Source organism: Marmota flaviventris, chromosome 12, assembly GCF_047511675.1.
Source record: "Marmota flaviventris isolate mMarFla1 chromosome 12, mMarFla1.hap1, whole genome shotgun sequence".
In the NCBI taxonomy this organism is placed as follows: domain Eukaryota; kingdom Metazoa; phylum Chordata; class Mammalia; order Rodentia; family Sciuridae; genus Marmota; species Marmota flaviventris.
Window position 1 is genome coordinate 78,909,774 of NC_092509.1, and position 23,824 is coordinate 78,933,597.

General features: G+C 36.9%; 1 protein-coding gene across 6 annotated transcripts in view; it reads right to left on the reverse strand.

Moving 5' to 3' along the window:
* The window catches only part of Ppp1r12b (protein phosphatase 1 regulatory subunit 12B), a 203,693-nt gene that overhangs the window by 135,328 nt on the left and 44,541 nt on the right, over positions 1-23,824 (reverse strand). For 5 of the 6 annotated variants that reach the window (XM_027945641.2, XM_071600177.1, XM_071600173.1 and 2 more), the window contains exons 2-5: positions 11,040-11,170; positions 5,254-5,372; positions 2,465-2,624; positions 894-1,038 (exon numbers count right to left, since the gene is read on the reverse strand). In XM_027945641.2, the coding sequence (XP_027801442.1) occupies positions 894-1,038; positions 2,465-2,624; positions 5,254-5,372; positions 11,040-11,170 (555 nt within the window). Of the gene's footprint in view, positions 1-893; positions 1,039-2,464; positions 2,625-5,253; positions 5,373-11,039; positions 11,171-23,824 lie in introns of those variants that run through there. The other variant, XM_071600174.1, reaches the window with a different exon arrangement.

Here is a 23,824-nt window from a genome sequence, read left to right on the forward strand (position 1 = left end):
GGGCTCTTAAAAACCTCTGGGGGAGGTTCAGAAACATGTGCACCAAAGATAAGTCACAGAAATCATCTCCCTTTAAGTAACAAAAGGGCAGATAGGAAGGTTTTCTCTTTTAGAAAACATCAGCCCAATTAAGGACTCTGACCTATAGTCTGAGAATGAAACCAGGACCCAAAGGAGACGTGAGGCAGATAAGAACATCTACTAATTAAAGAGTCCAAACCAGGTACAGTGCTGCATGCCTGTAATTCCTGCAACTTGGGAAGCTGAGCAAGAGGATCACAAGTTCAAGGCCAGCCTAAACAACTTAGCAAGACCTTCAGCAACTTAGTGAGACTCTGACTCCAAAAGACTGGGGGATGTAGCTCAGTGGAAAGGCTCCCTGAGTTCAAATCCAGTACGAAAAAAGAAAAAGAAAAAAGAAAAAAAAAGTCCATTATCTCTGGGTTCTTAGAAAATTAGGAGACAAGGATTGGAATTCAGGGCTTCTAAGATGCTTGAAGTGAGGCTGAATAAGGCTATTTTCAGCCAAAACTCAAAGTTCTTTGTTATTGTAACATTGTTAAATGACTCAATGTGAATAGAGCTCAGCTGTTAAAAGAATGATTTGAAAAATAACAACTCTTCCATACTTCACTATAAATAGTGGCCTTAGGTTTCTGAAAGCCTTTTTTTTTTGCCAAGTTTGTTTTAAGGGCTTCACTAGGTTAATGGGGTTTTATTTCATGTAGCAACACTTCTCTGTGTTGATAATGGGTGAGGGCAGGCAGGTGAGGGCAACATCACAGTTACCAGGGATGCACATTTCTCCAGAGCAGTCACCTTGTTCTAGGCCATTTTGTTCTAGAGACTCAACCACCAACCTCATTGCGTTTTAGAGATTCAGACTCACTAACCAGTTTGTTCCGGATATCCATGTCACAGAGTGCTTCTGCCAGGATGGAACAAGCCTCCTTCACTCCCCAGTGTGCTGCTGCATGGAGGGGAGTCCAGCCATCAAGATCCTGAACGTTGAGTTCGTAGCCAGCCTGAATTAGAAGTCTAAGAAGAAAACCCCAAATATTACATTTCTCTTTTCAATTTTACAATTTTCTGTCAAAAAAGCTGAAGGTCATTTTATACAATATGTTAAATAATTATGGGCTTTAAAGATGTGGAATTTTCCACTTGGGGCATTATATTGGCACTCAAAAAGTTTCAGATTTTGGAACATTTCAGATTTTAGATTTTTGGATCAGGGATGCTCAACCTGTAGGTGCTTTCCAAATTAATTGATTTTCAGATTGAGCCCTGAACTACAGGGATTCATTCTATGATTACTTCTGCCCTCTAAGGCATAGCTATGGTTTCATAATTGCTACTTTGAGCATAAATCATAGATGATTTTTAACTGAGCCCCTCAAAAAGGTCATTTGTATGGTATTTCCTACACATATCCATGTATATTGTATAAGGGGAGTGCAAAGATAGGTGGGTACCTGAGACTAACAAAAACCTAATTCAATTAACCAAGTCATACAACTCTATTATAGAATGTGCTCTCTATTCTCCAGGACAAGGAGAAATTAACATAAAACAAGGGCTCATATTTCTTCAGGATACTTTCTGGTTGGTCTTTCCACAATATCATAGGTTTACTACAGAATCTCATACCTTCTACTCTACAAGAGTATCTGCAGACACTCATTTTAAAGCTTTAATCTAACTGTAACCATGTTATACATGTAAAGATATGATTCCAGAAGTCCCAAATTGCACTGAGCTGGCTGAGGCCCTTTATTGTGGAGCTCCAGAAATCTTCCAAGAATTGAGCACAGTATGGATGTCACACTTGGACAGACATGGAGTACAACACACTGTCACATCTATTAGAAACCCCATATTAGGTTGAATATAGAACACTGAAGGAGTTTGGCAGCAATGGCACACACAGTGTCTTCAGCAACCCACGTTTTGGGGAAAACCTTTCAACTCTAAGCACCAAAAGCTACATAAAGCACAGATGTAAGAAAAACTGGAATAGATATAGTAGAATCCAAATCCCTCATGTAAGTTTGACTATTCTAGACACTGCATATTCAAGATCTGTAAGATTGATCTAAAGAGTCCCAAGAAATTATTTAAGTCAAGAAGGACCAAAATGATCATAGGTCCTGCATTGCAGGTCCTAAGAGGAGAAAGTTGCAGGGGAATTAATGACAAATTCATAGAATGGGACAAGGTCTGTGTATCTTAACTCTTTTTCATATATCATACATATCAGTGAAAAGCTAGAGGGATGGCAGGAGGGAGGTAGACTATCTGTGGCCTAATATCAGCAAAATATGGGGTGGGGGAACAAAAAACTGCATGATCAACAAAAAAGGAAACACATCATAGTTGAAAATCTAATTCACCTTCGGCATTCAAAACTCATCTCATCTCATCCCAGTAAACCAAACTACTGATTGATATACAGAAACAATACCTGAGCACTTCAGAGTAGCCCTTGGCAGCAGCCACATGGAGGGCTGTGGCTCCTGAGCGGGCCTGCCTCACATCCTCTATTTTCCCACTGTTGAGCCACTGGCGGGCATCCTGTAACATCTGTTGCTCTTCTTCCTTTCTTGACTGCTCTAGATCAACTCCTATAGAAGTAATACATCAGACAGCCAGCATTACTAAAACTCTACTCAAGTCTAACAGGTTATTTTCCTTAGATTCAAAACACATCATAAATATAACCACAGATAACAGTTTAATTATCAAACTGGATAGTATCAAATTTAAGAAAGCAGCTGAATTTGCACACACATTAATGGTCTTACCAGGTTAAATCATCAGGCTAAATATTATGTGATGCAGATCCATTGAGGAAACATGCCTAAATCATTTTCAACAGAACATAAAAATCAGAGGGGATATTATTTTTACTTATAATATTTGCACAAAGCTATAAACTTCAAGGTTCTTTTATATTATATCATTTCAGTTTCCAAACAATTCTTTGAAGTGAGTATAATATCCCCATTTACCACATAAGGAAATAAACATGAAAAGTTTCAATGCCTTGCTTAAAACTACAAAACACATTAGTGATACTAGAACTCTGAAATACTTGATCCCTGTCTGTTTTTCTTTTCCACTCATTACACCAAAAGGTTAGTATTAAAGATGCTGGTTTCAGGTATGACATATTTTAAAATAAACTATCTCTAAAGCTTGTTTCCATATACAGAAAAATACAGTGACCTGAAGCTATACATAATACTTCAGAGATGAGTAGGTGATCTGCAGGCTAAAAAAACAGTCAAAAGCATGATGGAGGAACTTCCAAGAATTCCTCCCTTTAGCCAACCACTCTCCAATACCCATGCCAATGAAGAAGGGCTGAGATGGGGCACTCCCTGATATATAAATAATGAAATGTCTCAAATATAAACATACCCATTCAAAGAGTTCCACCTTCATTATCAGTCTTTTCTGTGCTTGGTCTGCTCCCTTTCTACTCTTAAATGAAAACCTGGGAACTACCTAAGTATTATCTCTGTCTAATCTGGGGAGAGGAAGGGGTAAAGAACAGACCAGAATTCCACACACTATAAGGGGAGTTAACAGTGCTACAAAGTTAGGCATACATATGAATGTCTATTCCAACAGAGTATAATCCTTAACCGAAGAGTCAACAATCAAAATAGGAAAAGTAGATTCTCCAACCAAAACTACTTTAAAAACTGGTTTGTTTAAAAAATTATCTGTAAATTGTAAAACATATTGTAGAAGATGCAACTGAGTGAGATGGGAGGGTAAACAGCACCAAAGCCTTCAATTCAATAGGGCACAAAACTATATGTAGAAGGCAATAAAAACAATAGTTGTTGACCTAGAACATCATTATTTTAAGGTAGGTTTGCAATATCCTTTCTATAAAGGGTCAAATATTAAATATTTTTGGGTTTGCTGGCCATCTGGTATATTAGAACTACTCAACTCTGTGGTATATATACAATGGAATAGTACTCAGCCATAAAGAAGAATGAAATTATGGCATGGATGGAACTGGAGACTCTCTTGCTAAATGAAATAAGCCAATCCCAAAATACCAAAGGTTGAATGTTCTCTTTGATATCCAGATGCTAACTCACAATAAGGAGGAGAGGATAGAAGTTCACTGGATTAAACAAAGGAGAATGACAGGAAGGGAGGGGGATAGAAATAGGAAAGACAATAGAAAGAATCAGACATAACTCTCCTATGTTCATATATGAATACATGACTAGTTAACTCCACATATTATACAACCTCAAGAATGGGAAGTCATACTCCCTGTATGTCTGATACACAAAATACATTCCACTGTTATGTGTAACTAAAAAGAACAAACAAACAAACAAAAAGAACTACTTAACTCTGCTACTGTAGCACAAAAGCAGCTTGTAAACGAATGGGCATGGTCAGATGGCCCTGACTGCTTTAAAGGGTCATAACAGAAAAGATCCCTGGAGCTAAATCCTTTGGGATAAACTACAGATTGTGGGTCTGGTTGTTTACCAACTCCCTTTCCCCAAAACCAAAACAAAACAAAAACAGTACTGCAAATCACATCTAAAGTTTTGTGACAGTTCTAGCAGAATTCCCTAAGACCTGTTCTCCTGTTCTCTGCCTAGTGTTATTCAACATTTTTAAATTAAAAGAACCCAGAGACCTTTAGTAGGAGAATCCTACCCCATTCCCTGGAATGAATTCTTCTAAAACTATCAAAACAAAAAACCTTTTTAGAGCATATTCTTCTAAATTATATTCCTAACTTGATTAAACTACCAGAATAATTTTAAGATTAATATAAAAATCATTTCAGAAATTACAATAAATATATTTTACTAGTATCAACTTCTGTTCTCAAGAAAAAAGATGCAAAGTTACAAAATGAATGTGGCCACACTGTATCCCATCCCTTTTTTTGAACTCCACAATGTGTAGCAAATCTAACAACATATATGCACTGATAAAAAAGTTCACACTCCTCTTCAGGTCACTTCTACCTATCCAGTGAGTATACAACCTCAGAATGGCAAAAACCAGGAATGACTAGCCATTCTTTTGGCATTTCGCCTATTCTTGTTGAGTTGTTACATGATGTTGGTAATTGATTAATGCTGTGCAGACAGATCTAATCCTTTCCTGTTATATGATAATCAAAAGTTTTAACCAACAAAAAGAATTATGTTCTACAGGGGGCAGAGAGTCCCTCTGGGCCCAGCATAGTCTCTAGGTTACCTTGCTTCTTTACTTGCTCCAGAAGAAGATCCTTCATGGCTGGCTCTTCTGCAAGGTCAGAAGGGACCTCACCTTCACTATTCACCATACCCACACTGGCTCCATGGTTAATGAAATACCTGTGCAACAAGACTCAGGATGAATATTATCTCTGTCAATCTAATATTAATTTATACTTGTGCATATGGAGTTCTGTGTAGAGCAAGGCCTATTTCAGGGCTTTAAATATGGCCCCAAATAAGGTGTTTCATTATTAATTTTCAACTTCATTAGCCTTTAATAATTAGAGCTGGAAGTTTCTCCATTTCCTGACAAGAGCAATGTCAATAGTAAGATTTCTTTCATAGTCATATACCTAACTCCCAGTCTCTCTCTCACTCCAGTGGACAGCAAGAAGTTTCTAAATACCATGTAGTCTTTAAAACATGTCCACCATCTCAGAAGTCCAAACAGGGTTTCCAAAAGGACTTACTTTGCATTTAATATTAGGAATGAAAGAGAGCCCCTAAAAGCAAAATAAATAAATAAATCTAGTGAAAACTTCCAAGTGCACACTGGAGTTTACTAAGTAGTACTGTGGATGTGAAAATAGAAAAATAAAGTATGCATTAAAATTTGCACAAATCCTCTTAAATCATATATCCACAAAACTTTCCCTTCAACAAATCATGTATGTGAAATTTTCTGTACTTTTGGAGGAAACTAAATCACTGAAGAAGAAACATTAAAATGATAAATGGTGAGATTCTAAATCCACATAGAATACTTAATCCCAAAGAAGAAAAAACTGATAATTTCAATACCTTACATGGGTCCTTTTTTATTCTCAAAATGATTTCACACACACACACACAAAATCATGAATCTTAGGCATGAAGTAGGCAATGTAGTTATTACTAATCCTCCTTTAAGTAACTGAGGCTCACACATATTAAGTAATTTTCTCAAAATCACATAGCTGGAAAATAGCAGAGGCTACGGCCCCAATCTTTGAATTCAAGTCTAATTCACCTTTTCTCCAGAACAAACTACTTCAGAGCCAGTGAGAATCCAAATAATGTTGGGAGCTCCAGCAAATATTCACAGACACTTAAAGGGAAAGAAAAGCTGCAAATTAGACTTTAATTCATTGAAAAATTAATAAACGTCATTGGTCAGAGAACCATACTTTAGGCACTGTAGGAAATTTTTTAAAAATAATATATGGGTCAGGCGTTGTGGCACACACCTGTAATCCCAGCAACTTGGGAGGATGAGGCAGGAGGATCACAAGTTTGAGGCTAACCTCAGCAACTTAGCGAGGCCCGAAGCAATTTAGCAAGACCCTGTCTCAAAATACAAAATAAAAAGGGTTCAGGATATGGCTCAATGGTAAAGCACCTCTGGGTTCAATCTCCCAATAACCCCCCTCCAAAATCTATGTATGGTCACTACATTCAAAGAATTGACAAAGGAGGAAAAAATCTATAAAAATTAGATTAAGACCATGATTTTTCTTTCTCAGTGCCTAGTAGCTGGTTTGACAGGGCCTCAGTAAATGTTTGTTAATTTATAATCAATTCCACATATGTAAAACTTAAAGGTATTCACAATTCATCTAATTTTCAACTGTCTTCTTCCTTCTCTCACAGCCTTAAGGGAAGACAGACCTTATTCAATTCCAGAGTTAACTCCCTCTATCTGCATTCTTAAATCTATCAAATATCACTATTCTGTCCATCAGTTTCTCTTTTTTACTTCCCCATATTCAATGGCTCCTCTCTTCTGGTTCCTTCCCTTTTACATACCCCCACCCTGAAAAATCATAATACAAATAATATACATAATAAGCACATACTAAATGTTTGTTGGGACTAAACTATAAACAAAATCCTTATTATTCCCAAACACACCCCACTCTCACCCAGCTCTCCTCCTTAGTTCAGTGTTTCCTCCACTGGACGGAACACAATTTCTTCTTCTCAAGCCTTTGCCTCTTCTCACTAACTGAATTCTCTCTTGCCTTCCTCTCACACCACCCCACACTGCAGCTCGATGAGACCACAGGAGCACTCAAAGCAATGTGAGGGCCACAACTGTGCCCTCTTCACTGTCTCTATTTTCCCTTATTCTCCTGTTTTAGGGAAAAAAGTAAAACTTCTTTAGTTTTACACTTTTACCTGAACAAGAATAAATGTCAACCTATGAAATAGTATCTACTTTACCCTAAGGATCCTTATAGGTGTCCAGAGGCTCAGAAATAACTATTAGCTCAATATATATGTCCTTAGAAAATAAAGCCTTCCTATTCTTTCTAATGCATTACTGATAAAAGGCCTTTTTGCTACTTTTTATGGGAGGAAAGAAAGGAAATTAAATGTAGCATCCCAATAAACTATAAAGCCAAACTAAATGTTTCACCCTTGGGTCAATCTGCTATTTCTAAGTTAAACAAACACTATTGATAATAAAAATCTAATACCCAGGGCTGGGGTTGGGGGTCAGAGGTAGAATGCTCGCCTACCATGCATGAGGCACAGCCCTGTCTCAAAATACAAAATAAAAAGGGTTCAGGATATGGCTCAATGGTAAGGCACCATTTTAGGCACCAGTTTGAAATTAACAAACATTTACTGAGGCCCTATCAAACCAGCTACTAGATCCTCAGCACCACATTAAAATTTTTTTTAAAAAAACATATTGTTATAACTAAAAATAAATATTTTTTAAAAATCTAATACCCAGTTAACTAATATTAAGCCTCAACTTAAGTTGAAATGAGGAAAAAAATAACCTCTAAACCTCCTTTTGATGTACCATACTGAGTACAAACATGAGACAAAAAATTCATCACAGAACATGAAATAGAATGTATTTGATTCTTCCTAGAAAGTCGGTTTACTTTTTATTCTTTTCTACTTCTGTGAAAATTAGAGTTCCTAATGATCCTGGGAATAAGAATGCAAAATGTAAGATCTTTAAGATACAAAAAGAGGCCAGGTGCAGTGACATACACCTATAATTCCAGCAGCTCAGAAGGCTGAAACAGAATGACTGTAAGTTTGAAGCGAGCCTCAGCAACTCAGTGAAACCCTAAGCAATGTAGTAAGACCCCCTCTCAAAATAAAACATAAAAAGGACTGGCAATATGGCTCAGTCGTAAAGCACCCCTGGGTTCAATTCCCAATGCCCTCCCCCCAAAAAGAAAAATGACAAGATGGCCAGGGACTGATCTTAACTGAAACATTCTTCATTGGCTCTGAGGCCAAATTGAATAGTATAAACAATTGTTTTCCATCATATTAAATATAATGCCACAGTCTGGCATGGTGGCACATGCCTGAAATCCTAGAAACTAGGAGGCTAACCTGGACAACTTAGTGAGATCATGTTTCAAAATAAAAATAATAAGGGCTTGGAGTATAGCTCAGTAGTAGAGCACTTGCCTGGCATTCAGGAGGCCTGGGCTTTGATCCCCAGTAATGCCCCGCCCCCAAAAAAAAAAGGCTACATATTGAAAAAAAAAATGACCGTAAAAACAAAATCTGTCTAGTAACAATATGCATAATGAAAGAGAAGGTCATCCCTACTACCACTCCAGCTCTGCAATGGATTCTGGTCTATATCAGGTCAATCATAATCAAACTTTCATAGATCTAATTTGTAATAATTAGATGAAGAAATAGTAACTGATAGATTCACTTCATTCAGGGTAATATTTGAGCAGGAGATTTCTGAATTTTGAAAATTTTTCTAAAGGAACTATGTTTTAAAAATGAATTAAAATAACTACTATTAAAAAAGTCTCATTAAAATCATTTTTCTGTACTCAACTTCACAGGAGTGTGATGCCAACCAACACAATGATCCTAATTCTAAGCATAAGCTCCTCTAGAAAAGTGTGTGTGGAGGGGAGGGGGATGAAAAGAAGTGAATTCATGAATGTAACGAGATTTGGTAGCTCAAATATCACAAACATGCCACCTGAACAAATTAATCAATTCTCAAAAATGCAGGGCCAATATGTTCTATATTTCTTATTAAATAAAATCAAATTTATTTGACAAAGAAATCTCTTTAACTCTTGGACATCAAAATGCTGGCACTGGTGAATAAGGCTGAGAATGGGAGCCTTTCCTATGAGACTCTGAAATGGGGACAGCCTAGGGGATAAAGAGGTGGCTGACTTTTACTAATTTAGAATACAGTAAGGAAATAAGAGGCAAGAAACTACACTATTCATTTCTTTCAGCTTTCAGACTGAGCAGTCCTCTGCTTCTCTGAACAAGCAACCCAGTGAGGCTGCCTACTGTTTCCCCAGCCCCGAACCCCTTTGTTTAACTTCTCCCAATGAACATCCCTGGCTCAAGACAGGGTCTCCCACAGGAAATGTGGGCAAATCAGATTCTGTGGGAAGCTATTCTCAGACCTCTATATAGCTGCCAATGTCATTCTCACTTCTGATTGCTAAATAAGAGAGATGTAATGGAGCTCTAATCATAATCACTGAAAAAGGCCTTAAAACAAGCAATCTCATTTCTAAAGGACCACACACATTGTGATAAAGAATTTATTGTATCAATATAAATTTTCCCTCATCTAGAATATACACAATTGCTTCATTTTAAAGATGTTTCAACCACCAAAGCCTCTTTCCTAAGTAAAAATAACCTTCCTGATCAGTCTTTCTTATAAGAGACATTTTTTTAGTGCCTCTTATATCTCAGACATAATGTAGTCAGAATTCTTCTGCCCAAGGGAGGGGCAACTAGTTGTCATGGAAGTTAATAGTTACTACTGTTATTTTATTAAACATATCCATTCAACCAATGTAGAGAACACATGTCAATCTCTACCCTTCCTTGGTACCACATGTTTAGGTTCTTTCTTCTACTAAATACCAGCATACCAGTTATTTTCACCTTTGTTTGTATTAAGCATTGATTTTTAAAAATTTTTTTAAACTGTTGATAGACCTTTATTTACTTATCTGTGGTGCTGAGAATTGAACCCAGTGCTTCACACATGCTAGGCAAGTGCTCTACCACTAAGCTACAACCCTAGGCCTTAAGCATTGATTTTTTTCCCCTCCATATTTGTACTGGTACATTATAGTTGTTATAATGGTGGGATCTGTTTACATATTTGTTTATGCACACAATATAACAATATAATTTGGTCAAAATCATTCACCAATATTTTCCTTTCTTTCTCCTTCCTCTCTCTGGTCTCTTTCCTCTACTCTACTGATCTCCTTTGATTCATAAGATTCTCACCCTACTTGTTTTCCTTTTTTCTACTCTAGCTTTCACATATTAGAGAAAACATGAATTTTGACTTTCTGAGTTTGGCTTATTTTGCTTAACAGAATACTCTCAAGTTCCATCCATTTTCCTGCATTTGACACAATTTCATTCTTTTTTATGGCTGAATGAAACTCCATTGTAAACACTAATTTAAAAAGCAAACAAAAACAACAGGTTTATAAAGACATCCAGAAAAAAAATTGCAGCCTGCTTACTCATGTGCCCTGCTAGAGTTCTTCAGAAGTGAATCCAGAAAGTGCACCAGACAGAATCTAACTGCATAATCCAGCAAATACAAATTATATGAAGATGAAAGCAAACAAAAACTTTCAACTAAGAAACTATAGATTTAGCAATTATGTAAAACATACAATTAGTCTTTAAAAATAGTCAACCCCGTGAATTTGCAATTAATAACAGAGATTATGACTATTTATGAAATCCAAATTCTATGAGCAGAGAAATGAAGGTTATTCCTACCAAACCCAAACAGAAACTCACTCTGCTATATTGAGATAGCCACAGGAAGCTGCTGCATGAAGGGGTGTCCATCCCTCATTGTCTTGCTGGTTTACATTGGCTCTGTTCTCAACCAGAAACTTCACCATGTCCAAATTTTCATCAATACAGGCCTGAAAAGAAAAGTCCATTCATTTATTCAACAATAATTTATTGAGTTCTACTATGTGATAGGCACCACTCTGGACATGACAATACCCAGCAGTTCTAATAATACATTAATTTTTATGTTTTCCAAACTAAATGTGCAGAACATGACTTATAAACTTAGAAGTGCTATAGGACTATTATTTATAGTACCTATTTGATTAATTATAAAGTTGATTTCTGAAGTGGGTAAAAATGATTTCTAAATGGGTAAGCTGTTTCATCATTATAATATACAAAGGAAAGCATGTTAGAAATTTGATAAGTACTGACTTGCTTACAAAGTTTAAAGGAAAATAATCACATACTATCAGATGTAATTTTCTAAGTAGGAAGTTATAGTTTAAGACTATAGGATTACTAAAGGGGGATCATTTCAAATGAAAGAAATTTATTTTTTTCATGTATTTTCTGAATGGCTTCAAACAATATGGCAAAGGATGTTTATAGTTACAGATGATCAGGGATCCTTATCTGCCCACCTCCTACCAGAAATTAGGGAAGAATGCAGAAGGGTTTTAAATAAAGGCTTTAGGCCTATCAGTCTAGAAGAAAAGAGTCACAAATAGCAATGAGATCTACAAAAAGCTCTCTTGATAATCTACAGAATAAAATGGAGGTAGAAGGTTCATGGTGACAAAGATAATCATTATATCAGGTTTAGATGGTCCTAAAACACTTGAGATATTTCAGGACTCAGACAAATGAGACACCTTTTAAAAACTCACCTATGGAACCTCTTCTTTAAATAAATAATCAATCAATCAAAATTTCAACTGAGAAAAAAAATCCATTAACCAAATCAAAATTACTTTCACAATAATATTAGGAGATTTTATACTTTTTTCATTGTTTTGACATCTGCACTAATGATGCAAAAGCAATGTTGGGTAAAACTGCTCATGCCTTAGCAGAAATCAAGGCAACAGCACCAAAAAAAGCTAATTCCACTTAAGAATGACCTTGATGAGGCAGTAAAAATTACTAATTTTATTAAATCTATATCCTTGAATATTAGTCTTTTTATTACTCTGTGATAAAATAGGAAGTATATTTGCAGCACTTCTGTGGAACTGAAGTATGATTGTTGTTTCTAGAAAAAGCATTTGTGTTATGTGTTTGATTTGCCAGATGAACTACCTACTTTTTTCATAAAACACTACTTCTACTCAAAAGAATAACTGACAGATAACTCATTGTTCCTCAGGCTTGAAAATGAAAAAAGTGAGCTTCTCACCTCAAATAAAATAACTAGTATTCTCACCTCAAATTAAATAACTAGTATTTGTGTCAGTGGTAGAATTTGGCCATGCAAGTGAAAACAGGAATTTTGCGAAATAAAACTACCACCATGAAATTGAAAGCTTCCTAATATTCTGCTGATGTTCACAATGGAACTACCAACAAGTGTGTTTGTTAATATTATTTATATAAAGAATTATAATGTGTTTACATTTGGAAGATCTGCTTAACACAATGAACCTGTGTTTTCCAAATAACCAAATGCATGGTGATAGAAAATTGGACATGGGGAAAACATACATTCAAAATACAAGTTAAACCAATGTTTTGTTTTTTTGATACTGAACCCATGGGTGCTTAATCACTGAGCCCTTTTTATTTTATATTTCGAAACAGGGCCTTGCTAAGTTGCTCAGGGCCTCACTAAGTTGCTGAGGCTGACTTTGAACATACAATTCTATCTCAGCCTCCTGAGCCGCTGTGATTACAGGTGTGCAACACCTTGCCCAGCTTGACCAATGGGTTTTAATGTGACAGAGTAAAAACAAGTCCACTGATATGGTTTTAGCTTGCACATTGCAACTAACATTTAAGAGACTACCAGTAATTAGAGTTTTGATATAGTACACAAGAGCAAAATCCACAATTGTCTGAATAGGCTATTAAAATACTCCTCATTTTTCCAAATATTTATCTGTGTGAGACTAGATTTTCTTTATGAATTTTAAGTAAAACAAGATGTCACAACAGATTAGATGCAAATATTAAAAGACATCTGTAAGAATGTAAAAAAAATGCCACTTTCTGATGTTTTAAAAAGTATAGTTATTTTAATTAAAATATATCGTTTATGCTAATAAGTAATGGGCTGCTGTTATTTTATTTATTTAGGCACTGGGGATTGATTGAACTCAGGGGTACTTAACCACTGGGTCATATCCCCACCCCTCTTTTTATTTTTTATTTTGAGACATGTTCTTGCTTAAGTTGCTTAGGGCCTCGCTAAGTTGCTGAGGCTGGCTTTGAACTTTCGATTCTCCTGACTCAGCCTCCCAGATCACTGAGATTACAGGCATGTGCCACAACACCCAGCAGGCTGTTGTATTTTAATGTATTAAAAAGTATATATTTTTTAATTTCTCAAAAAATATAATAACCAATAGGGACACATTTCTGAATAAATTTTAGGGGGGGTTATTTATAAATTTTTAACTATAAAAGAAACTGGAGATCAAATAGTTTGAGAACCACTATACCAAGGATATTTTATGGTGATGATGAGCAACTGTTTAAAACAGTAAAAGATTATTGTGAGAAGAACTGACCTTGGAACTCCAGAGAACCCCTGTAACTACAGGACCCAAGTAATACCATCACATCAAGGGCGTTTATGGGAATTCCTTCCAGAGATAAACCTCCTGTCAATCCTGCGCAAAAGCAGGGGCATGGCTGAAAAAGCTTGATCCAAATTTAGTGAAAATTTAATTAACTCTGGTCACAAAAAGCATCTTTGTTAATTTTTCCCAGACCATATGATAATCTTTTAACAATTACTGAGATTAGCTAAATATATCAAGCTAGATTTGATTTGATGCAATATAATATATTCCTCCAACTTGACCTTTTGAGGTCAGATTACACATAGCCAGTGTTCATTACTGTCTCTTTTTCAAAAAGCAGCTATAAAAATTAATTTCTTCTATGAGGCTTTCAAGGTTTATCAACTTCAATTCCCTCCTTACTCTTCCTTTACTTCTATAAGGCATTAACTATTTTGTAATTATGCTTCTCATTACATTGGTCACATGTTGTATGTCTGAGTCTGCAATTCCATATGGCAAGGTCTAGTCAACTCATTTCAGAGTAACTCACTAAAACCTAAATAAAAGCCTTAAGTGAAAAAATGGAAGTGGGCATGCCTTAACCCATCTTCTGTTGCTATTTAAAAAAAAAAAAAAAAAAAAGCCTGGGAAATTTATAAAGGAAGGAGTTTTATTTAGGCTTATTGTTCCGAAGGCTGAGAAGCTGAAGATTGGGTGTCGGCATCTGGTGAGAGTCTTGTTCTACTTTAACTCACAGTGAGAAGTAGAAGGACAAGTGGGAATGTTAGAGAGAAACAGGGACCAGATTCCTAATCCCTTCCCATGGGAAAGGCATTAGACCATTTATAAGAGCCCTACCCTGCTTGGGACCCAAAATTCTTCCTCTAGTCCCACCTCCAAAACTGCTGCATTGAAGAATTAAGATTCAATATATGAACTTTGGGGGCGCACACTCAAATTACAGCAGAGTACTTTTCAAAAGGGCACTAAAGTAAAAGGAGAAGACAGTATTTTAGGGACTGTGCTAAATATTGACCTTAATAATAACACCTCCATCAAGATGACCAAATGTGCAATCTTAATTTGTATAGCCCAGGACAGTTAGGTCAGTTACTTCTTACTTGGTTGTAAAATGTCTTTGGCTCTGAAAGAAATCTAAAAACAGCTCTGGTGGCCACACTACCACCAGGCAGACTTTTGGAAGCCAATGTTTCCAAGGACATTCTTTGTATTTTGAAGATGTTAGCAGCCCATTCCAGAAGGCCTAAAATAAACCCCAAAACTAGAGAATGGGAAAAATCTGCCTTTTCTCTTTCCTTCCCTCTTAACATATTCTTTCTGGTTTTTTTTTTAATATTTATTTTTTAGTTGTAGTTGGAAACAATACCTTTATTTCACTTATTTATTATGTGGTGCTGAGGCTCAAACCCAGGGTCTTGCATGTGGAGGCGAGCACTCTACCGCTGAGCCACAACGCCAGCCCCTCTTTCTGTTTTTTAATCTCTTTCATTCCATCACTACTTCAGTTCTCTTTTTCAATTTTGTGACATTGTTGTCTATAAATTTCAAATCCCTGATACAGCATTTTCATAGGAATAACACTGCAAGGAAGTTTGAGAGAACAGCAATAAAAAACTGGTTTAATCTGATACCATCAGTCTCTAAGGAATTAATTTAGAGACAATAAAATAATTGAACTGCTCAAATCATTCTCCACAAAGACGACTGTATACTGTAAAAAGCACCAGCTGTGGGTTCAGAAGATGGAGTTTGTGTGCTGGCTCTACCAATACATATAACCTTGCGTGTGGAGTATTTAACAAAATACCAGCATACTCATCAATGGTGTTGGGAAGACCACCCACCTCACAGGGTTCTGTGAGGATTAAAGAAGACAGGTCTTTGGAAAAACAGGTGTTTCTGAGCCAACAGTATTACAAAATAGCAACTTCCCCAGGAAGAAACCACACATAAGATGTACTTACTCCTTACCGGTCAAAGCCCTCCCCAACCTCCAGTAGCTTATGGGAGAAAAATGGTTTGATTAAAAATGTCTTTGAATTAGCAAGACTTGGGAGCTTGTTCGTAAGTCTAACTTCAGAAAACTCCCTCTCTGATGTTCAAAGTCCTGTGAGTTCCTAAATTCAGGAACTACCTGAATGAAAGAGTATGCACCATGGTTAAATTGGAAGAGAATCCCTCTTGTGATACCAATCAAGAGAATTAGAAGGTATTTACTCACATGAAATACCTTGGAATGACTATTTCTCCCTCCCTCCCTCTCTTCTTTTTTGGAATCCAGAAGAAGGACTATGACTAAAGCATGGATGAGAGACGAATGGTCCCTGAAAACCTTCTCAAGTGAATAATGACTAAATTTAGATGTCCTTCTGCCCACTCCATCTGCAGCTGTGCTGCTGACTCATTCACATCAGAAGCACTATGCATGAGCAGATTTGCCCAGCTGTAAAACCCTGTCCAGGGCCTCCACCCACAGCTATCCTGATCCTCCAGACAAAGAGCCTTTCCTTTTCTTGAGAAGGAGGCTAAACAAGCTTTTGATATTACCCATAACAATGACAGGGAAATTCTTTGATTTTAAGTCAAATGCCTTCTGATTTAACTTCCTTAAGTCCTTTTCCTTCTATTCCATACTCCTGAAGACATACAGAAGATTACTAAAATATCAACTTGATCTAAGCTCCCTAAGAAATGGAGATATGACTAAATATTAGTCTAGAAAAATATTATAAAAAACTACCAGTTAAAGCTTCCTAAAATTGGCATGTCACATTTCTCTGACAAGGACTTTTTCCAAGGGAAAATACTTGCTTTTACCAATAAAACAGGGAAAGAGCACTATGATCCTTCTACTGCACCTGATATTGCTCTCTCTATATCAAAGGCAAAAGTGGCTGATGCTTGATCAATGCCAGAGTTAAATCTGGGAGTACACAGAGGCCTTCCAAAACAAAGCCTCCTTGGTTCCCAAAATAGCCTGCAACTGTCACCACCACCAAGTGCTGGCTTTAAGAGCTGACCTTGCTACTATGTCTCCGAAGAATGCTAATGTTACCTGCATCAGCCTGTGAACAACTCTTTCCCACAAAACCCAGCTCCAGGTGCCTGGGCAGTTGCTACATTAGAAGCCGGGCTTAGAGTGGCCTAACTTAGTTTGGGTTTTTCAGACCATGTTTGCCTTGATTTCAACAAACCATGCTGACAAATGTGTTGTGAGAATACAACAAAAGACATCACCAATTATCAAAGACAATCCTCAGTATGGGGAAAAGAACTGCAAACCATGTATCCAATAGAAATAATATCCTGAATATATAGGGAACACCTAAAACTCAATAACAAAAGAAATCCTGAAATTCAAAAATGGGCAAAAGAGTTGAAAAGACATGTCTCCATGTTTACAAATGATATACAAATGGCCAAAAGCCATGAAAAGATGGACAACATCACTAGTCATTAGGGAAATGTAAGCTAAAACTACATCGATACACCATCTCACACTCATGAGGATGGCTACTTTAACAATAACAAAAAAAGGAAGAAGAACAATTGTGGTGTCAAGGATGAGGGGAAATTAAAACACTGTGCACTGCTAAGGGGAACATAAAATGGTGTAGCATCTATGGAAAACAGTATGGCAATTCCTCAAACAATCAAAAATAACCATTTCCATTCTATTCAAAAACAGAATTGAGGGTAGATACTCAGAAGAACTGAAAGCAGGGTCTTAAAGAGAGATTTGTTCACCATGTTCACAGAAGCATTATTCCCAGTAGCCAAAATGTGGAAGAAGCGAATAGTCCACCGACAGATGAACTAATAAGCAAGGTGTGGCTCATGCAAACAAGCCACACTGCCCTGCTGATACCTTGAAAAGGCTTCTGGCCTCCAGAACTGAAGAGAATAATTTTCTGTTATTTTAAGTCACCAAGTCTATGGCAATCTATTACAGAAGGAACCGAAACGAATCCAATGGACAAAGAGTAGGGAATCAGAACCTCGAGAGTCTGCCATATTCTCACTTTTTCCTCAGCAGTGATTGATCTCTTCTTTGCCAGATGAAAAGGATCACCCCCCCACACACAATTTTTTATACCACCTTCTAGAAGAACAACTACATTAAATAGAATTTTCTTGTTTTTTTAACCAATTTAAGTCAAATAGGAATATCCAGAAAGCTCTGACCATAATTCTCACATCAGGCATTTCACTGAAGAGATTCTGGCTGAGGGCTGAAACTAAAACAAAGGTATTGATTTATGAGTTCTCTGTGAATCCCAACATCTCTAAACCCAAAGTCCCTTGGCTCTAACTAGGCAGCTTCATCATATGTCAAGTAAACTAAAGGTGACAAAGGTAATAAAGCAATCAGTAAATCTTGAAATCTCCATCATCATCAGATCACCACTATGAAAAGACTTTAACATACTAGTAGTTATGATTGTCTGACCCAGCACTTAACTCAATCCTTCCAAGTACCTGTCTCTCCGTTCCAGTCATGGTACAGTGTAACTACTGCTTACGTGAGAATCATAATAGCAGTTTGCTCCAACATGACAGGTGACCCCAGCAACTGTCAGCCCTGTGTGAAAAACTCACAACCCCACTGGCAGAGACAGTTTGGCTCTCAGATGGTGAGAACTATATCTGATTATGTACTCAGTGGTCAGACAGGCTCTGGAAACAGATCTGGGCCTTTCAACAGAGATAGCCAAGACAGACAGCATAAGTAAAGAATTTTCCATGCAGTGCCACACTGATTACGATTTTTGTTCTCAGTAGGCTGGCATATTGCCCCAAGAGTGCACACATTTACAAATGAGACCAGAGAATATCTTCCTTCAATTAAAAGTATCATATTGCCTAAAGGTTAACAAAACTTATATTTCAAAAAATATGTTCATTCTAGATTCTAACAAGGCCTGCTATAAATGTGCCAACAACCTGCCTTTAAAATAATATTTCCCTCATCTTTCTCTACCCCATGTCTTCACCTAAATGAAGAAAAACTTATTAAGTTGTCTTACAGTATCACCTTGTCAACTTTTGTACTATACAAAATTCTACACATCTCACACTCTTATCATCAAGGCAGGTTTTGTTAAGGTGAAGAAAAAGAAGACTAAAGAAAGGGCCCAGAAAATAAAGGCATCTTCTCAAAGCTCATGGTTCAAACAGAAGATTTATAGTTCTAATCTCCAAATCTCTTATTTTGTTAACTCACTAATAATCCTAATTTTGAGAAACAATAAATGAAGCCTATTAATTGTGATAAAAATTCTAGTACAACTTTGTCTTAGGTCAAAGGAATATATGTAGCTGAGTAAATATAGCACTTGGATATAAGCAAAAAAGTCCCTTTGGCATTACCTTCTTTTAAATTCTGCATATAAGAGCTGAATACTAAACAACTCAATGATTTTCTTAAACAGATCAAAGGAAGTCCTTGAAAAAGATTCTTAAAGCTTTAAAGGAAGGAAAGAAGATGGTAGCTGGTATAAAAAGCATTAGGACTTTTCATTTAAAAATGGAGAAACTTAGCCTAGGTCACATATTGAGTTGAAGAGCCACCTGAATGCTTTCATCTTACCAATATAGAGGCATCCAAAATAGAGTTCCCAGGCCAGAGTCAAGATACCACCTGGCTCATGGACTATTTCTAATACCTGATACCATCTCCTTAAAAACTGCTATAGTGATTTGTTATTGGTGTAGTCCTACAATAATTTCAAAGGGTCAATTGGTCAATTTGAGTTGGTCACTCATAACTAGATTAAACAGAAAACACAAAGGTCCCACTAAAGTGCTTTGGTTACCATTCTGTTTATTAGCATGAGTCTGGATTAGAAACCTCCCTCATATCTTGGCTACCTGTCTTAACCACAGCCCCCCAAAGGTCTACTCTGCTGCCAACTTGGCATGTAAAGTAAATTGCTGTTCCATGGAGAGGGATTTTTCTATTTAATTCCAGATCACTCTGTGCCCATAAACAAGTGTTTCACAAGCCACAAGAGTACAGCCTGAAAGCTAAGGCATGGGCAATGCTCCATAGCTGTCAAGTAAGCTTGAGGGACAGAAGGCAGGCAATTCTGAGACCTGAGCTTGGTAAGGGGTGAAAGCCACAAAGAAATTTCAGCAAGTTTAAATTCGCAGAAAGTACAAGTCAGTGCACCAAAGTTCATCCCTAAAAGGAGATATTAAACAAGAGGCTTTTTTTTTTTAACGCAGCATATTTTCATCAAGAATTTTTTATAGTCAAAGCTAGTATGGACCATTATCCCTATCACTTATTATCATACCCTCCACCCCATGGGACTATAGTTCTATGTGGCCAAAGGTACTAGGGAAAATAATCATACAACCATATCCTGTACAGTGTATCAGTTAAGAGCACAGACTACAGAACAAGACTTCCTAGGTTCAAATCCCACATCTATAAGTTGATAGTTTTGTGTTCTCAAAACAAGTTATCTCTCTGTATGCTTTAGCTTACTTATCCATAAAATTATCATATCGATCACTGTAACTACTTCATGGGGTTGCAATTACAACTGAATGAGTTCATGTACATAAAAACACTGAGTTCAAGGCCCATCATTAAATGCTACTTAAATATTAGTTGCTATCATTATCACTATCATTATTATTACCACTTTTATTATCACTAACAAGTGTTTCTGTTGGGCTTTAACAGTGAAAATCAGGATATAAACAAGCCTGCATATATAACAACATAATTGTACCAGTGCGGCTGTTAGCAAGGGACATCCTTTTCCACACAAGAAAATGCAAAAATGATTCACTTAAACATAAATATATTATAAACTCTAAGTGAGTTCCTGTAGATGCAAGTAGATCACAGTCAGTCTTCATTAATATGATAAGGAAGTGAATTTATGTTAAGACTAGAGAATAGGAGAGACAACCCAGCAGGAGTTGCTGACTTCTAAAGCTGGTAAATAAGTTCAGGGGTGGCAAACTAGATTTTACCATAATAGAGTCACGGCTGCTGAAGGGTCCAGCAAGTCTATTGTTAGCATGAACAGAAAATCCCAGAAGACAGATTTAAATTCCAGATCTGATACTTACTCACATAACCAAAGAACAGGTTAAGAATTGTCTTAGTAATCAGTGTTCCTTGACTGTAAAGTGCTTTTCCATTTATTCATGTAACATTTACTGAGATCCTATACTATGCCAGACATATCCCTCAGGGGGAGATGTAGGAATAAACACTGAATAAGTCTTTACCATTATGGTAAAAAGAGATGTGTAAATGATACAATGTAACAGGACTCATACTCTAAAACAAAATGAGAGATAAATAGAGTGCTACAGCACAGAGTAAGAAGTCATCAACTTTGTCTGGGGATGGAGAGACAGGTGATAGGAAACACTTCCCAGAATGGGCATAACTTACCTGTCAGAAAGGAGAAGCAGTTACCCCAATGAGGAAGCAGTGATAAAGACAATCTGAAGCAAAGGGAACAGCTTATACTACGGTCTGGAGGACAAAGAAAATGCCCATTTTTTGAAATGATGAAAGTTTGGCATACTTGTAATGGGATGGAGTGTGATGGGAATCTGAGTAGGGCTTTAGTTGCCAGACTCAGAAATTTGAACTTTACCCTATAGGCTAATGGGAAATAGAAGGAAGAGTGGTTGTTTAGGTAGGCTGGTAGCTCTAAAGGTCCCCATATCTGAGTCTATGATACAGAGTCTTACTTTTACCCTGCTTGCAACAGAGAGGTGTTGAGGTTTTTAAACCAGAGAGGGATACCATTAGAATTATATCTCAGAGTGATAACTGCAGTGGGGATATGAAAATTGAACAGCTGGCAGGAAAACTCATGACAGAAGCACCACTTAGGAAACCGTAATACAGGCTAGAGAGAATGAGGTCTTGAAGTAAGGTAATGTGTGGGAGACACTAGGGACAGATGGATTTGAGAAGCACTCCCAAGGTAGAATACACAGAACAGACAGATCATAAGAATGCCAGTGGTGAGAAAGGAGAGCAAAGATTTTTTAACAGAGTAGGAGCCTGTTGGATTGTGATATCACTTAGCCAAAACTCGGAATATAAGGAAGTCTTAGAAGTCTTTTCTGTGAGTAAGTCCCATCTAGTGCTAATTTCTCTCCAAGCCTAAATGACTTACATCCAGGAACTATATCCGAGCAGCAAACTAACATGCCCTGCTGGCCTTTCTATATTCAAATAATCCTAAAGCAAGCCCAGGGAAAGCAATGCCAACCAGCCCAACCTCACAGCTGTTCCCTGACCCACAGCAAAGTCCCTGTTGGTACATTATTGTTGGTACAGCAGCCCACACGACAGGGGAATTGAGGTTACTGCCTAAAGGTCTCGGCACAGCTGAAATCTCTCTAAAGTCACATGTTCGTGATGACTTTACATTTCAAGAGGACACCCCAATTTCTTTTCTACCATTAAAGTCTTTGAAATAGAAAATCAATTGGCAAATTAAAAATACTGTTTGGGTAAACCAAGGATTGGGACAGCTGGGTCAAATGGTGGTTCCATTCTGAGTTTTCTGAGGACTCTCCAAACTGCTTTCCATAGTGGTCACACCAATTTGCATTCCGGCCAGCAAGGTATGAGTGTACCTTTTCCCCCACATCCTTGCCAACATTTATTGTTGCCTGTATTCATGATGATTGTCATTCTGACTGGAGTGAGATAAAATCTGAGAGTAGTTTTGATTTGTGGCCATGTCAATGTTTATAGCAGTTCAATTCATAATAGTTAAACTATGAAACCAAACTAGGTGCCCTTTAATAGATAAATGGATAAAGAAAATGTGGTATATATATTCAATGGAATATTACTCAGCTTTAAAGAAGAATGAAATTATGGCATTTACTGATAAATGGATGGAGCTGGAGAATATCATGGCTAAGCAAAATAAGGCAATTCCAAAAACCAAGGGCCGAATGTTTTCTCTGATATGCGGATGCTTATTCACAACGGGGGGAGGGGATGTGTGCTAAAGAAGAGTGAAGGGAGGGGAGGGGATATGAGGATAACAAGGAGAGTAGAATGAAACAGATATTATTACCTTATTTACATATATGACTACATGACTGATGTGATTCTACAACATGTGCAATCAGAATTATTCCCCATTTATGTACAATATATCAAAGTGCACAAATGCATTCTACTGTCTAATTAAAACAAATTAAAAATTTAAAAAGTACTATTTGGTTCATTTGGTATTTAAAAAATAAAGATTTTTTTATATGCAAAAATATCATATATGAAACTCCTTTTTTAAAATTAGAATATCTAACAATACTGGAAGAATATTTCCACAATTAACAACTGGCTGAAGTTTGGCAGCATTGCCTTCTCCAGGCAGAACCCAGGTGCCCTAGTGCCCCAGGCCCCACTGCTTTCTACTGTCTTGTACCTGATCTGCCTTATCAACTTACATCACCTGCCCCATTCCCTTTATATACGCTCCCAAAATATTTTATTATGAAAATGTTCAAACATACAGAAAAGGTGAAAGAATTTCACATGAATACCCACACAAATCCTATCCTACCTTAACACTGGGCTATACTTCTTAACCACATATCTATCCCTTCGACCCCCACATCCCGCTTCAGACATTAGTAATAATTTTCCCCAAATAGTTCATCATGAATATCATTAACTAGAGTTTAATACTTGTTTACAATATTATTTTTCTTTTCAGGAAAATTTACATACAGTGAAAAGCATGAATCTGAAGTATATGTTCACTGAGCTTTGACAAATGTCTATACCTGCTACCCACTACTATAGGTGTTTGATTTGACTTTGAGGTGTCTGACCACTTGGACAGAAAATTGTTTTTCTACACTGCTCTGACTGTGGCCAACAAATTGCTGGCTATGAGCAGAAACATAGCTGACCCTCCCTTAATGCAGCATCTTGTTTCTGTTGGGCCGTAACAGTGCAAATCTGAATATAAACAAGCCTGCATATATAACAATATAAATGTACCACTGGGGCTGAAAGAGAAGACA